The sequence below is a fragment of the Nymphaea colorata genome, chromosome 1 (assembly GCF_008831285.2).
Source record: "Nymphaea colorata isolate Beijing-Zhang1983 chromosome 1, ASM883128v2, whole genome shotgun sequence".
In the NCBI taxonomy this organism is placed as follows: Eukaryota; Viridiplantae; Streptophyta; class Magnoliopsida; order Nymphaeales; family Nymphaeaceae; genus Nymphaea; species Nymphaea colorata.
In genome coordinates this window covers 27,680,750-27,694,438 of record NC_045138.2, presented here as the reverse complement: position 1 = coordinate 27,694,438, position 13,689 = coordinate 27,680,750, and the positions used below count along the sequence as shown (strand labels likewise).

The window sequence follows — 13,689 nt, the reverse complement described above, 5'->3', positions numbered from 1 at the left end:
TTGAAATCCTCGGTAATATCTTGCTACTATTTGTGATATGTGGTGAACAAACTCAACCTAAGGGCCTATCTACTTAAAAGTTACACTAGGTCTTCTAGTTCTAATGCCTATATACGTGGCTAAGAAATTAAACACAAGTACCTTACAGTAGATCATCTTGGAGCTAAAAAAATTTGATCATGGCGGAATGATGCAATTCTCCAATAGGTTTGATTTGATTATCGAATACCATGATAAAGGAGAAGGGAGATTCCAATAAACCATCCTAATTAGGTTCATTAAGAAAACCCAGATTCAGATTTTGATCCATGCCCAATTCTCATCTGACCCAGAAAACTGAACGGGCTCATTTCAGATCCAAAATGATTGCATACAGATTCCAGCTTTCCACACAAATTACTTGCCCGATTCGAAACAGAGAAGACCAACTTTGTCCGTATCGGGTTTTCCACCCTAAGTTTGCAGCCAAATCTTTGTAAATTGAAGGACACCCTAGGCAGACCCGTACGTAAGCATAGCCAGGGCTTCCTGAGTCAATCTTAAGCCATGTTGTTGTTGAAGCCCGTGACAAAGTGTACGTGAAAAATCCCACCCACCATGCAAAGTAGGGAGCTGATTCCTACAACCCGGCATGGGGCAGGGCCCGTCCGATTCTGAGTCAGATCAGTCGGGCTCGGTTCAACTTAGTTTTGGCTTAACACACACATATATATACATATGTCGGGCTTTCGGCCAATAAGTGGTCGCCGACCGATCATAAGTAGTGATCTCCAACCAAATGTTTGAGGAGTTTGCCTTAGATTTTTTGAGGTGGCCTTTAAGGTCGAACCTCTTCCCCAAACAATCAGACCTTAAATTCACGAGTTTATATATACAATGTGGATTTAAGATCCACTTTACTAAGATCTTTAGTTTGTCTAAATTGAAAATCTTTTAAAATTCATCTTTTAATGCAGCATCGGATCTAAGATTTGAGGCTATCAAACACAACTTTACAAGCCATTTGGCAACGAGAACGACTTACTACTGTTCCACGAATAAAAGTTGAGACAAATTAAATCTGGAGGGTAGATTCATAAAATAGTAATGAACTGTTGTTGTTGCCAAATGATTATTTCATGTTTGAAATCCTTGAATTGACGATGTAACAAAAGATTCTCAATAGAATCCATGGTTCATCAAACTCATGATCTAAAGTCAGACTTAAAATCCTCATTTGAAATCCTTATTTTGCTTTTTGTATAGAGAAAACGCTGAATTTAAGATCAAAGGAGAAAGGTTTAATCTTAAATTCACACAACTCTCAAATCCAAGGATTTCAGATAAGAGGCAATCGAGCTTCCCTTCAAAGTAATTACCAAAACCTAGACGCATAAATTAACTTTAAAAAATGGTATAATATCTTAAAATGTATTTAAATATAAAACAATTGCACGTAAATATATAAAATTAATGCAAACGACAAAAGAATAGTTGTTATCGAATAAATATCAGGACGGAAAAACTGTGATAGTTTTGAAACCCATCCCTACGAACAGTGCTCGGTGTTCCTAATGGGTCATCACATGGACGTCTCAAAGATCACGTGACAGCGTTATGATGCATTCATGCAAGCGACGCCGTTTCATCCGTCGGTAAAGCAATGCATGCCTGGATCAGATCATGATCCATCCGTCCTAAAAGGGTCGGTGCGATCACTTAAATGAATGGTGAGGTCCGGGTCCGGGTCCGGGTCGGGGAAGGCATTGATTGCGCCCGTCCACATCGAGAGGGCGACCCGACGGCGGAGCGGCGGGCCGGGTCAGGGTCTTGATGGCGACCCTGCGGCGTTCACGGATGGGTCGTGTGTTCGAATCTCCACGGGCATTAAATGCTTTGTGATGACACAGAACCTTTTGGTGGTAAATTTTCATTTCGAAATTGCTCGCCCGCTTGTTCCTCCTCCTCCTAGCTTATTATATTCCATTCATCGGATCCTTTTAATTGGATCCGGAGTCCAATTCAAATCTTCATTCGAAAAATTGAAACCAAATCTAATCTGGAAAAAGGAAAATTTTACTTTTTTTATGTTAAAATCTAGTGAACATTTTTCTTAGATTTTTAGACTTACATTCATATATTATATTTGAATTACACATCAAATTTGCACCATTGTCACTATTTTGTGTGAGCAAAAGGAAATCTTACTATCAGAGTTACCAATTTTGCATTTTTTTTTCACTATTTCGAGTGAGCAACAGGAAATCCTACTATCAGGTATATAGGTTATAGGCTGCATTGATGTCCGGGTTGAAGCTCGTGCTTGACTCGAACTCGCTCAAAAAAACTTGGCTCATGCTTGACTCGTTTATAAACGAGCTGAATTTGAGCTTACAAAGATGCTCGAAACGATAAACGAGCCGAGTTCGAGTTTTAAGAACTTGATTCGTTTTATACTCGATTCAACTCGCAATCCGAAATTTTATATAATATTGTCAAAACTGGTTCACCATTTTTAACTTTGAGAATAAAAACAAATTTCACAAGTTACACGAGTTAAACGGTTACACGATTTAAACAAGTGACACGAGTTAATACTAAACAAGTTAGCGCTTAAACTAGTTAAATAAGTTCAATGAGTCAAGTTCGAGCTCGAGCTTACTATAAAAAGCTCGACTAGAGTTCAAAACGAGCTCAAGCTCCAGTTTTTTGAGCCGAGTCAAGATCGTGCTGGCCAAACTCACTCTAGACTGTGCAGCCCTTCCTTAGTAGGTCTGAGTTGATTATAGGAGGCTGGTGAGGACGTGAAAGGCTCAAAATCGTGAAAGGCTCCTTAGAGTCTTAAGACTCCAATACATTTGGCTACCAAAAGGACTAATTGATTAAAAAACTGTCAAATATAGATTTAACATGCAGTCTTTTATCTGAGTCCCAACTAAATCCTCAGCATGAATAAGACCAAATCCGGATACATGTGAATATTGGATCTTTGCACTCCGAAGCGGACTCAATAGATTGCTATGCACATTAGGTCTGTGTTCTGGGTAGCACCAGTTTGTCGCCGATACAATTTGGTGATCATACACGATACACCTTTGACAAGATTAGATTGCTAATTGAAATGGACAAATTGGATTCGGAAAATGGTTCAGATTTGAGGAGAAAATATTATCACTTGATCCAGATATTAGTAGCTTAGTTAGCTACTTAAATTACATTTACATGTAAAAAGGTTTCGAAACTGGATTCAAATTCTAATACCATAAGCCAAAGAGCGTATATGTATCCAATTGTTTGGCCCATCAACGTGGTCAAGGCAGATCACTTGATGGTGAGGACTATATGTGTTTGATTGCATTAATGTATTGTTACTTTCTGATGTATATGTATTTGCTAAAAAAAATGAGGTAGATTCATGAAACACTTGTCACAATCTTTCATAAATATGTTTTATTTTTTTTGGATAAATGCATAGAACAATGAATTACTATTACCAAACAACCCATAAAAAATTAAAAATGTGACTTCAAGGATGCCTGGATTCAAGAGCGTAAACCTTTTTGTAATGTAGAGAACCGGTGAGGCTTGTTTTAGTAAAATTGCATAAAAGACAAAGTGCTTGAAACCATACTAAGTTCATGCACTTATGCACAACAAACGGAGGAATCATCTTATTTCCCGTGTTGGGACCAAGAAATAATTTATTGTGCTTGTTTTTTTTTTAATTATTATTAAGTAATTTTTAAATAAAGGAAAAGAAAAGGGCTGATTTGGGCCGTATCGGCTGGTTCGTTTTTGTATCGATCAACAAGCCAATATGCGTCGAAATCGATACTGACAACAATAAAGAAGTTGCTTAACCTGAAGTACTTCCCATGTACAAATTCCAGCTCGAAATAAATTAACTACACAGTGTGCCTGAACTTGTCTTGCTTGTGAAATCGTACCATCTACTTTATTTAAGTACTGTTAAAATTTCATAGGAAAGAATCCAAGGCTGCTTGTCCTTTTATGTTCTACATTTTAGTCTCGTCGTTTTGCAAACACCAATCATGCATGTATTCATTAATACAGTCTTTAAACTAAGGAATGAATATTGAGCAAAAAAACAAGAGTGTCTTGGTTAGAAAATGTCATGTACGAAGGCACATAACTATTATAATAACAACAGTTACATAAGATCGCCGCTTAAATTATGTGGTTCAACAATTTCGACAAGTACTCTACTCTACTGAGGGTGTTAATGCACTAGTGACAATAGGGTTGTTAATGGATCATATTTAGATAAGATATTTGACAAAACTGATTCAAAAATTTGGGATATGGAAAAGAATTTGATGAACACATGATCAGGTTAATTATCCTAGATTCAGTTTTAATGAACACACGATCAGGTTAAGTAAAAGTTAAATAAGTGTAGAGTTCGAAAGTTGGTTCTTAACCTATCATAATGTGGTTCAGATTTGGACTAGACTCCTATTGTGACTTCAGAAATCAAATTCAAGTTCAAATTAAAATATGTGAACATTTAATAAATTGAATATGATAAAAAATACATCCTATTCCAATTCAATCAATTAACATCTTTGGATCAAAGTATACATATTACCACTCTTAGTGAACAGCTTAAATTATTGTTGAAATAACTAGTCAAGCCTTACGCCATCACCTTCATTCTATGACTAAGGGAGTCACATGGTGTCTATGAAACCTTGAGGAGTCATTTGGCACTTGTGTTACTGTCTCACGAATTTGCTAAAAAAAATAAGATGAATCCCTGAGACACTAAAACAAATGTACATGAATCTGCTTCAATGAGATAGATTTATGAAACAGTAATAAATCCATGGTGATTTATGAATCTGCTTCAATGTACATGAATCTTCTTTGGCCCCAAGCTCAAACCCATCTGATGGCAAGTTGGTGACCTGAAAACTGAACGGACAATTTCTTTGTTGTTATTTATTTTTCATCACATATCAATGTTTCTGGCACGTCAGTTTTGATTTTTTTTTTTGTTGATAAAAACTCCTAATTACTTAATTTGTCAACAACACACTGTGCATGTCAGTGGCCCATTTTTACAATATAGAGAGTTTATGCTATGAGAATTCAAAACAAAAACCAGTCGCTTACCGACCCCCACCCTGACCGTTGTTTTAATCCGTTAGGCATCTAAGTACTCAAACAGTTCAACATTGCCGTGGATATGAACGGTCTCCAATATAAAGGAAATCAAGGAGGCCGAACAGCCAATAACAGCTAGTAGTAGTTTGCTGACGACTGGTTACAATCTTAAAATATTAAAAGATCTAGCAGGTTAGACATATTTAATTCTGACGTATGTTGGAAGGTAAACTTAGTTGATTGATTCCTTTGTTGCATGAAAAACTAAAAATCTAACAGAACAGGATTGTCAAATCATGCTGTTTTTTTCACAGCCAAATGCTTCTGTTCCAGTAAAGCCTTTTCCATTGCTGTTTCCTTCGTTGGTTTTCCATACCAACTAAACCCTGTCTTCTTCTTGTCAAGTTCTTGCATGAAAGGCATCACGTGTGGTGTGCATGACCGGCATCATGATAAGTAAAATAATGGAGTTCATGATCTCTAATTACAGGACGCCAACATTAAAGAATTCTACTTTGTGGATTAGAGATTATGAGGTCATGATGGCTATGGTTTTTAAGTTATTATTAACTGCTTGGAATCTTGGGGGACTGGTTTCTCACTTACAGTCTGAAGTTATTTTATATTTTACAGGAGAGCAGATGATCAGATCACTCTTTAATTGCACTTACAAAAGCGAAATATTGTAACCACATAAATTGCAGTACATTTTCCGGACAGTATTAAAATAAATATGAGTATAATGACGGGGGTGGTAAGATCATTTATGTGGCTGAGATCGCCATATGTGTCACATGATTAGTGATCTTATGTCATTCTTTCTGTAACAGTACTCCATTTCAATTGCCAACAGCACGCCAGATGCTGGCTGTCTCTAATGGAGACATCTTCTTCTTGTGGGAGTGTAGCTACACAATCAAGATGAACCATTCCCCACAAATTTCATTCTCAAGATTTTCTAAACTATGAAATCCGTTGCTCGAAAATCTCATCCTCAAGATTTTCCTAGCGATGAAATCTGTCAGGCCCCAAGTATTCGAAGAAACGGAGTCAGCAGACAGGCTAGGTGGATCAGCCTAATATATATCTATAAGTTGAAGGGGGTCGTTATGGAAATGATGGATATTTGAAAGATGTATAATGAAGAACAAGTGAAGAACCAGAATATGGTATGAAAAGGAGTAAAATTGTCAACTAGGTAAGTTGATCATAAAAGAAAAACAAAAAAGCGGCTTTAGAGCCTTTGTTTTTAACAATCTTGTGAAAGAAACAAATAAATGCTTAAAGAAATGCACCATTTATCTTCTACTTGTGAGGCTAGTACCCGAGCTCAGAGGACCCACATAAACAAGAAAGCAGGAGCGAGAGAGAGGCCTATCAAGAGTAGGTGCGAGCAATAAGATGTACTACTTACATGAATATATTTGAAAGAAAGGAAAAAAAGTATCATCTTTTGTTTACCAGGCTTATATGGTTTTCCGCTGGCGTCTGAAAGGAATCTTACCTGTATCCTCTTACCATGACAAAAAAAAAAGTGTAGCTATACATGAGACCATGCGTTTAGGTTAACAATGATGCCGAAAGATTACCTATTTGAAAAATAATGAAAACGTTCATTTTCTAAAAAATGACATAACTACATTTCATTGTGGTAGAACAGGAGGCCATGTTGAGCGGCTTTGGCAGATGCACTTGTAATATTAAAAGTCAATAATGAAAACCAACTTTTTCTCAAATATTTGAAGCACATTGATAGGGGTGAATGATGAGTCCAGTTCGAGCTAGACTCATTAAAGCTCGGCTCGTGAACGAGCTCGAGTCGAGTCATTTGCTTAATGAGTCGAACTCTAGTTCATGAGTCAACTCGTTCAAATAATCAAGTTGAGTTCGAGCTCAACACATAACTACTGAGTCGAGCTCGAGCCTTAATCGAGTTTGTCGAACTTTAATCAAGTAGATATATTCAAACGAGTTTACCAGTTTCCCGAGCTTTAAACGAGTCGAGATCGAGCATAACACGTAACAATGAATATCAATTCTATTTAAACGAGTTTGTCAAGCCTTAATCGAGTCGAACTCGAATTCAACACATAACGATGAACATCAATTCTATTCAAACGAGTTTGTCGATTCCTAATCGAGTTGAGCTTGAGCTCAACATGTAACTATCGAGTCTAGCTCGAGCTGCTTTCGTCGAGCTATTCTCAAGCTCAAGGTTTTATTAGTTGAGCCAAGCTCGAGCTGACTGAACACAGGCTTGACTCAGCTTGTGTTCACTCCAAAGAGATCTTGCCACCTGGTACCGACATAATTGGACGTAGAGTTAAGGGAGGTCTCAACACCTGGTACCAACCTAGTCTACCTAGAGGTAAAGGCAAGGAAGGGCCTTAGCTCTTCCTGTGATGGTGGGATGACCCCTTTCACTACTCGAAAAGCAAAGCCATTTTTTTTTAGCATCTTCATAGGTACAAAGGGTTCAAGAACAATGTTAGGATGACCTTTCACTCACTTGAAAAGCCAATTTTTTTTTTTCTATGTTTGGTTAGCACTTAGCATCTTTATTATATGCAAAAGGGGTTCAAGAACAGTTACACTATCACAATATCTTGTTAGTGAATTTAAAAAGCATGCTTTCTGTGTCCATTCATAGCTTTATATCTGGGATTCGGAGATCAAATTTGTATATTTAATTAAAGCAAAAAGAAGCAGAACATTTCTTAACCTAAAGAGTCAAGATACAATGTTAGAATTTAGAAACAACTTTCTATTTGACGATTGTCTGCAAAAGTTAACTCTTATAAATGAGTGAGGTTCATTTTGTAATTGGGGCTAAAACAGGAGATGTTTGCATGAAAAGTCTCGTTTTTGAAGGGACTTAATGGTAGCACTATTCCTGAAGGGAGTGGGTCCACTTTAAAGTCGACCGAAGCAGACAAAGGAATCCGACGTCATGCCCGCCCTCGTCTCTTCCCCGGCTCGATGGCATCCAAAATCATTCTAAGTGTCATCCTTCGTTCAGATTTGGGGTAATGGGTACCGCTGAGATCTCGAGAGTAAGAAGAGAAGATTGCTACAAGACCAAGCATGACAGTGTCTTCTCCAAGTGGGAGGTTCGGCTTTCTCTTCACCCCCTCTCTTTTGTGGGATCTCTTCTGTATCTCATTTTATCTTTAGAATAAAGCTCTTGCCATTTTTTTTTCTCTTTTCGAGTTGGAAAATGCTTGTTTTCCGATACCATCGTTTGGAATAGATGATATGTGAAAAAAGAGGAAGTTTCCTTCCCTCCCCTTGTCGCTGATGATATAAGAAGGTAAGTCTCTTTTGTGTCTTTTTTGGAGCGAGGTGTTGCTGTCAATCTCAGATTGAACGGAAAGAAATTATCTTCTGTTCGTTCAAGGGTTACTGTTTTCTTTTCAGGCTTGTTGGTAAGATCAATTGATGCCATTAACAATTCCAGTCTGGATCAAGTTTCCTTTCTGCGAGTAGGAAAAACTTCTTGTTAGACTAAAACAGTGACTAGTTTCTACGATGCTATGCACGTCAATGCATCAGATAAGAAGTCGGATCGTCTCCTTGTTGATATATACTATTTTGTTTCTATTTAGTAGATTGGGTTTGAGCCAGTGTGGTAGGATATTTATGATAAGGGGCCATATCGTACGATAAATATCGTCTCTTTTACAAAATACGATACGATACACCCCTTGTAAATAAGGGTGTATCGTGCTTGTATCTTACCATACGTATGATATTAGGCCTCCATATCGTATGATACAGTGCGATACATCCCATATCGTAAGATACATGCCCCCGTATCGTACTATACGGTGCGATACGTCCCGTGTCGTATGATACGGGCTGATTTCAAAAAAAGAGGGTTGGAACCCTCTTTTTTTTATTTTTTTTATAAAAACCCGACCTTTCTTCATTTTTAACCTAGAGATTGTGTTGCCGTGGAGGGAAATCATCGATTTCCATTGTTAAATCATCGATTTTCAAAATAAAATCATCGATTAAACCATGGATTTGTGCATGGGTGGCTGATTCCTGTTGGAAGGAAAGAGGTTTTTTTTAAATAGTGAAGATGAAAATGAAGAAGGAGATGGAGATGGGGATGAGAATGAATATGATGAAGATTATGAATGAGAGTCGAGAGTGCTTTCATTTTATATGTATTGACATTGAACATTTTCACAATTTCATTATCATCTTGTGATGTAATACATAACATCTAAAACTTGTTTTTTGATGTGGTATCTCATAGACTTATGGACTTATGACTTATGAATCTATGTGTTTTTTATGAAGAACATATTATTCTTGATTTTTTATTAATTTTTTGATTTTTTTTCGATTTTTTTTCTGATTTATTAAAAACAACGATACGATTATGATATGTTACGATATTTTACGATACAACGCATCTTAAAGCCAGACCGATACGGCTTACGATACGCTTTTTAAAACATTGGTTTGAGCATTTCACACCGAGTGAAGATTTTGGTGGGTCCTTATTTATTTGTCAATCTATCATCTTTTTTCATCTATAGGTAGATCAAGACACGATGTGTGGAAGTTTACTGCCTCAGAGTTGTTCACTCATATTTAGTTAATGTAGTTCAGTTTTTTCCACTACTCTCTGTTTTAAGCTGTTTGGCTTCATTTCAGATTCTTATTGGGCCTTCTGATTGGGAAGACTACTCCTTGGGTAAGGATGGAGCAGAAAGATATAGAATCCATAACCTCCCGATTTCTTCTTGCCCTGGTCTCTATGAACTTGGGATAGCTAAATATCACACAGAAACAGGTCGAATGATCCGTAAAATAAATTCTGACCATGTAATTGTTGTGTATCTTGGGCAAGCTGACAATGTCCGCGCAAGGTTGCAGCAGTATGGCCGGGCAGGCTCTCATTTGGACCATGGAGTTTCTTTTCCTTCTTCAAATAAAGGAGAACCAACTGATATACCTGCAATTCCTTATATACAGCAAGGACCTGGATTATTCATTGATGTATTTTCCAGAGGCTTCCCAATCGTGTTTAGATGGGCACCGGTAAATTTCTACAGATGTTCCTATAAAAGAGTTTCTTATGTTCCTTTACTAGTGCATGAGCTTTGTTTTGCCTGTCTTTGATGGCACAGAAACTTCATTGAAACACGTTTATGGGTTAAATTTGTATTCATGTAGGAAGAAACGAGTCATTTCTTCTTCCAATTATGTTTTAATTCCCTTCCTTCTCTTTTTGAATTTTGAAAATACACTGCCATCAAGTTGATAGCTATTTGATGCCAGGAGAAACAATGACTATTCACTTTGAAGCTTTTGTTTTCATCTCCTGTTTTATGGGTTGAATTTGTATCCATACAGGAAGCGATGAGTTATTTCTTCTTCCAATTATGTGTTGATGCCTTTCCTTCTCTTTCTAAATTTTCAAAATGCACTTCCATCAAGTTGATAGCTATTCGATGTGAAGAGTAACAATCACTATTCTCTTTGAAGCTTTTGTTCTCCGCTCCTGTTTCTGGACAAACTGGATCTCTGAGAGCTTTTTTGGTTCAGTCATAGGTTTCAGTTCGACCATTTTACAGTAATATAGGAGGTATTCGTCATTTCTCCTGGGTTTAGCTTGGGATGATTTTTTTTCCTGTTTCATCTCTTAAATGTTGCATGTGACCATTCTTGTGAATTTTGATGATGTCTTCATCGATTATTTATTGATCAAATCAGGATATTGCTTGTTCAATCTCGACTCAGTTTAAATTGCGATTGTGTTGAGCTGTGATTATCTACTGCACTACGAAGACTGCTAGGTTTGATCATCAACTTTAGTCATGACCTGACTTGCATAATATAACAATTATGTTCCCAAAGAAAAGTAAGTTTTTGCTGGACATTTCACATCCCTCCTGTCTTACAGAATAACTGTTTAGGGCTTTAGGCTGGTTTGTAGCCAAAATCTATGTAATATAATAGCCTAATTTCAATTCTATTGTGGAAAGCTAGTAATCCTAGTTAAAGTGCACTATTTCTTGCTGCTTGATTAAGACATCATAATCTCTTTCATGTAGTTCAACTGACAAACTCTTAGGCTGGGATAACTTGTCGTAAAGAACAGAAAATCAGAGTGTTCTGGAGCATGTTATTGAAACTTCTGGCTGACCACTGCTTTGGATCATGCATGTACTCAGTACTCTTTGATTAATGCAACAGTCTATTATCACAGATGAAAAACAAGAAAGAAGCCGAGCTAAAAGAGTCTCAGCTTCTTGCATTTTTTGATTATGCTTGGAACAAGGGAAGCAATGGTTCTCGCCGTGCTGATTACGTCCTCCAAAAGTTGGATAAAGCTGGGTTAGGCATCCGTGCTTTCACACTTATCCCTCTGTCATTCAAACAGTTGAAGTGGAAGGCACTTGGATCAAAAAAGATGGGAATTGAGATCAAGTCAGGCAAGCCAATTGTAGATACTGATTCTAATCCTGAAAGGAATCCTGATTTACATGCTCGTGTTCTCAAATTCAGCCATTCACGGCCTAGATTGGTGGCAGAAAGAACTGGTGGTCTTGATGCACTAAATGTCTGTGGTGTAACCTTGGGCAACGGGTCTATCTGCAAAGAGCCTCCTGTTCCTGGAAGGAAGAGATGCAGTGAGCATAAGGGGAAGAGGATTAATGGATTGCACAAAGGGTCAAATACAGATGATCACGAAGCAACAACTGGTGGTCTTGATCCACAAAACGTCTGTGGTGTAGCCTTTGGCAATGGGTCTATCTGCAAAGAGCCTCCTGTTCCCGGAAGAAAGAGATGCAGTGAGCATAAAGGGAGGAGGATTAATGGACTGCACGAAGGGTTGAATACAGATCATCATGGACCACCAAAAGGGAATCCTTGTGTGTGTGGCGTGATCCTAGAAGATGGATCTTTCTGCAAGCAAAAGCCAGTTCCTGGAAGGAAGAGATGTGAAAAACACAAAGGTAGAAGGGTTGGTGCATAAACCCTTCAAATGCTCAGTATTCTAAATCATGGAAGTAGGTCACAGTACATAAATGAATAAACCATATTTCAAAATTTTCTGCTTATAGGGAATATTTATCATGAGAGGTGTGTAGCGATTATTGTTGTAACGTGTTTTTTACATTTAAAATCTGTTACATTACATTGGCTGTACTAGCACTATTAGTGCTGTTCATATAATGAATCCTTCATTTATATTGACTGTGATGATAGGTATTGAACGAGATAACTGGACTTGTTAGTCTTAAATTTTTTTTCCCCTTTACCCTTTGTTCTTATTGAGAGGGCGAGTGCTTGGGTCCAGCAAGTTAATGAGTTGAACATGAGAGGGCGAATGGTTGGGCTGGGCTCGAAAATGAGCCCAAAGACTCGAACCCGGAGTTTCTTCAAACGCAGATCATTAGTTTTGTTTAAGCATTCTCAAACTTGGGTTATGTTCGTCACGAGGGCTCCCATCTGATCACGAACATGGCTTGTTCAAGCTTGTTTCAGAAAGTGTTCAAGCCTATATAGCAAGCCAAGGATAAACTTGACCGAAGTTTGTACTTGAGGTTAGCATAAGTTGACAATTTTTTGAGTCCCAAGGAAATTGCACCGAAGCTGAGAGGTTTGGTTGGTTACGTGACATATGCAGGGGTTAGCACCAACGGGAATGAAACTAGTAATTGGCCTGATATCAGTTCAGTTGCCCATTGTCCATAGATATAGGTGCCCTTAAAAGCATTAAAGTTGTTGAATTAGTGCCCCTCCAGCCAACATTTCCGGCTCTGCCAGTGCCTAATACCAGCTGCAATTTAACAATTACTTGATCCTGCATAAGCATGATTTAGTATTGAAATTTGAAGTTGTTTTTTCCGGCAAACAGCTGCTGGGGGTTGGTCCCTACCTTTATTGGCAAAAAATAGTGTTTACAGAAACAAAAATGGCGCTGGTCAAGGCTCTAATCCACACAATGAGAGCAAAAAAGAAAGGGGATCACAACTCCCTTTACAATTGCTGTTCATGGTATAGTACAGATTCTGGAGTGTTGATACCTCTGAAGCCAGAAAATATCTGTTAAAAAACATCTGTTTGGACTGAAGCCAATCTGGAAGATGATCAACATGGGAGTTAGAACTACATTGAGTTCGCTGTTCCAAATGCCTCCTCCATTTCTGGTTGTTACATTGAAAAACAACGCTCTTATACTGGTCTGGCATGATGGCATGTAGATGCCTCATACATTTTTCAAAAGTATCCACATATGCACTTGGAAGTTGTGACTACCCTTCCCATCGGCCTACTCCATACAAAGCCTCTCCTGAGAAGACTCTAATCAGTCCTGCCGCTCCTAGCTTTTTTTTCTTCTTGTCCATGACAATATGCAGACCAACCTGATCGCTGTCTGTCCAATTCCATTTACCCCATGGTGTACCTATTTCAGTCCATATCAAGACTTCCATGCCAGTATATGCTCCTTGCATTGTTTCCAAGCAGTTTCAGCAATCTGGTTGCTAAGCCTGACCTTATCATATTTGATGTTGTTGCGTAACCTCCATATAAACCATACAACCATATGATAGAAAT

At 37.9% G+C, this 13,689-nt stretch overlaps 1 protein-coding gene across 2 annotated transcripts; it reads left to right on the top strand.

Annotated features, from left to right (window-relative positions):
- Positions 1 to 8,041: 8,041 nt before the first annotated feature.
- On the top strand, positions 8,042 to 12,330 carry LOC116245923 (protein EFFECTOR OF TRANSCRIPTION 2-like). 2 transcript variants are annotated; one of them, XM_031617537.2, is made up of 3 exons: positions 8,042 to 8,216; positions 9,775 to 10,161; positions 11,333 to 12,330. In XM_031617537.2, the coding sequence occupies exons 1-3, from the start codon at positions 8,136 to 8,138 to the stop codon at positions 12,101 to 12,103; spliced, it is 1,239 nt and encodes a 412-aa protein (XP_031473397.1). In that variant the 5' UTR covers positions 8,042 to 8,135; the 3' UTR covers positions 12,104 to 12,330. The 2 variants fall into 2 exon arrangements, with proteins under 2 accessions (XP_031473397.1, XP_049931591.1); XM_050075634.1 differs by lacking the exon at positions 8,042 to 8,216 and adding an exon at positions 8,223 to 8,416.
- The last annotated feature ends 1,359 nt before the right edge of the window (positions 12,331 to 13,689 follow it).

What these genes read in the sequence shown, in the direction of transcription:
- LOC116245923 (XM_031617537.2), top strand. Translation starts at nt 8,136, where the DNA reads ATGGGTACCGCTGAGATCTCGAGAGTAAGAAGAGAAGATTGCTACAAG. An exon ending in GTGTCTTCTCCAAGTGGGAG is followed by an intron (nt 8,217 to 9,774) that starts GTTCGGCTTTCT and finishes GCTTCATTTCAG; the next exon opens with ATTCTTATTGGGCCTTCTGA. An exon ending in TCGTGTTTAGATGGGCACCG is followed by an intron (nt 10,162 to 11,332) that starts GTAAATTTCTAC and finishes CTATTATCACAG; the next exon opens with ATGAAAAACAAGAAAGAAGC.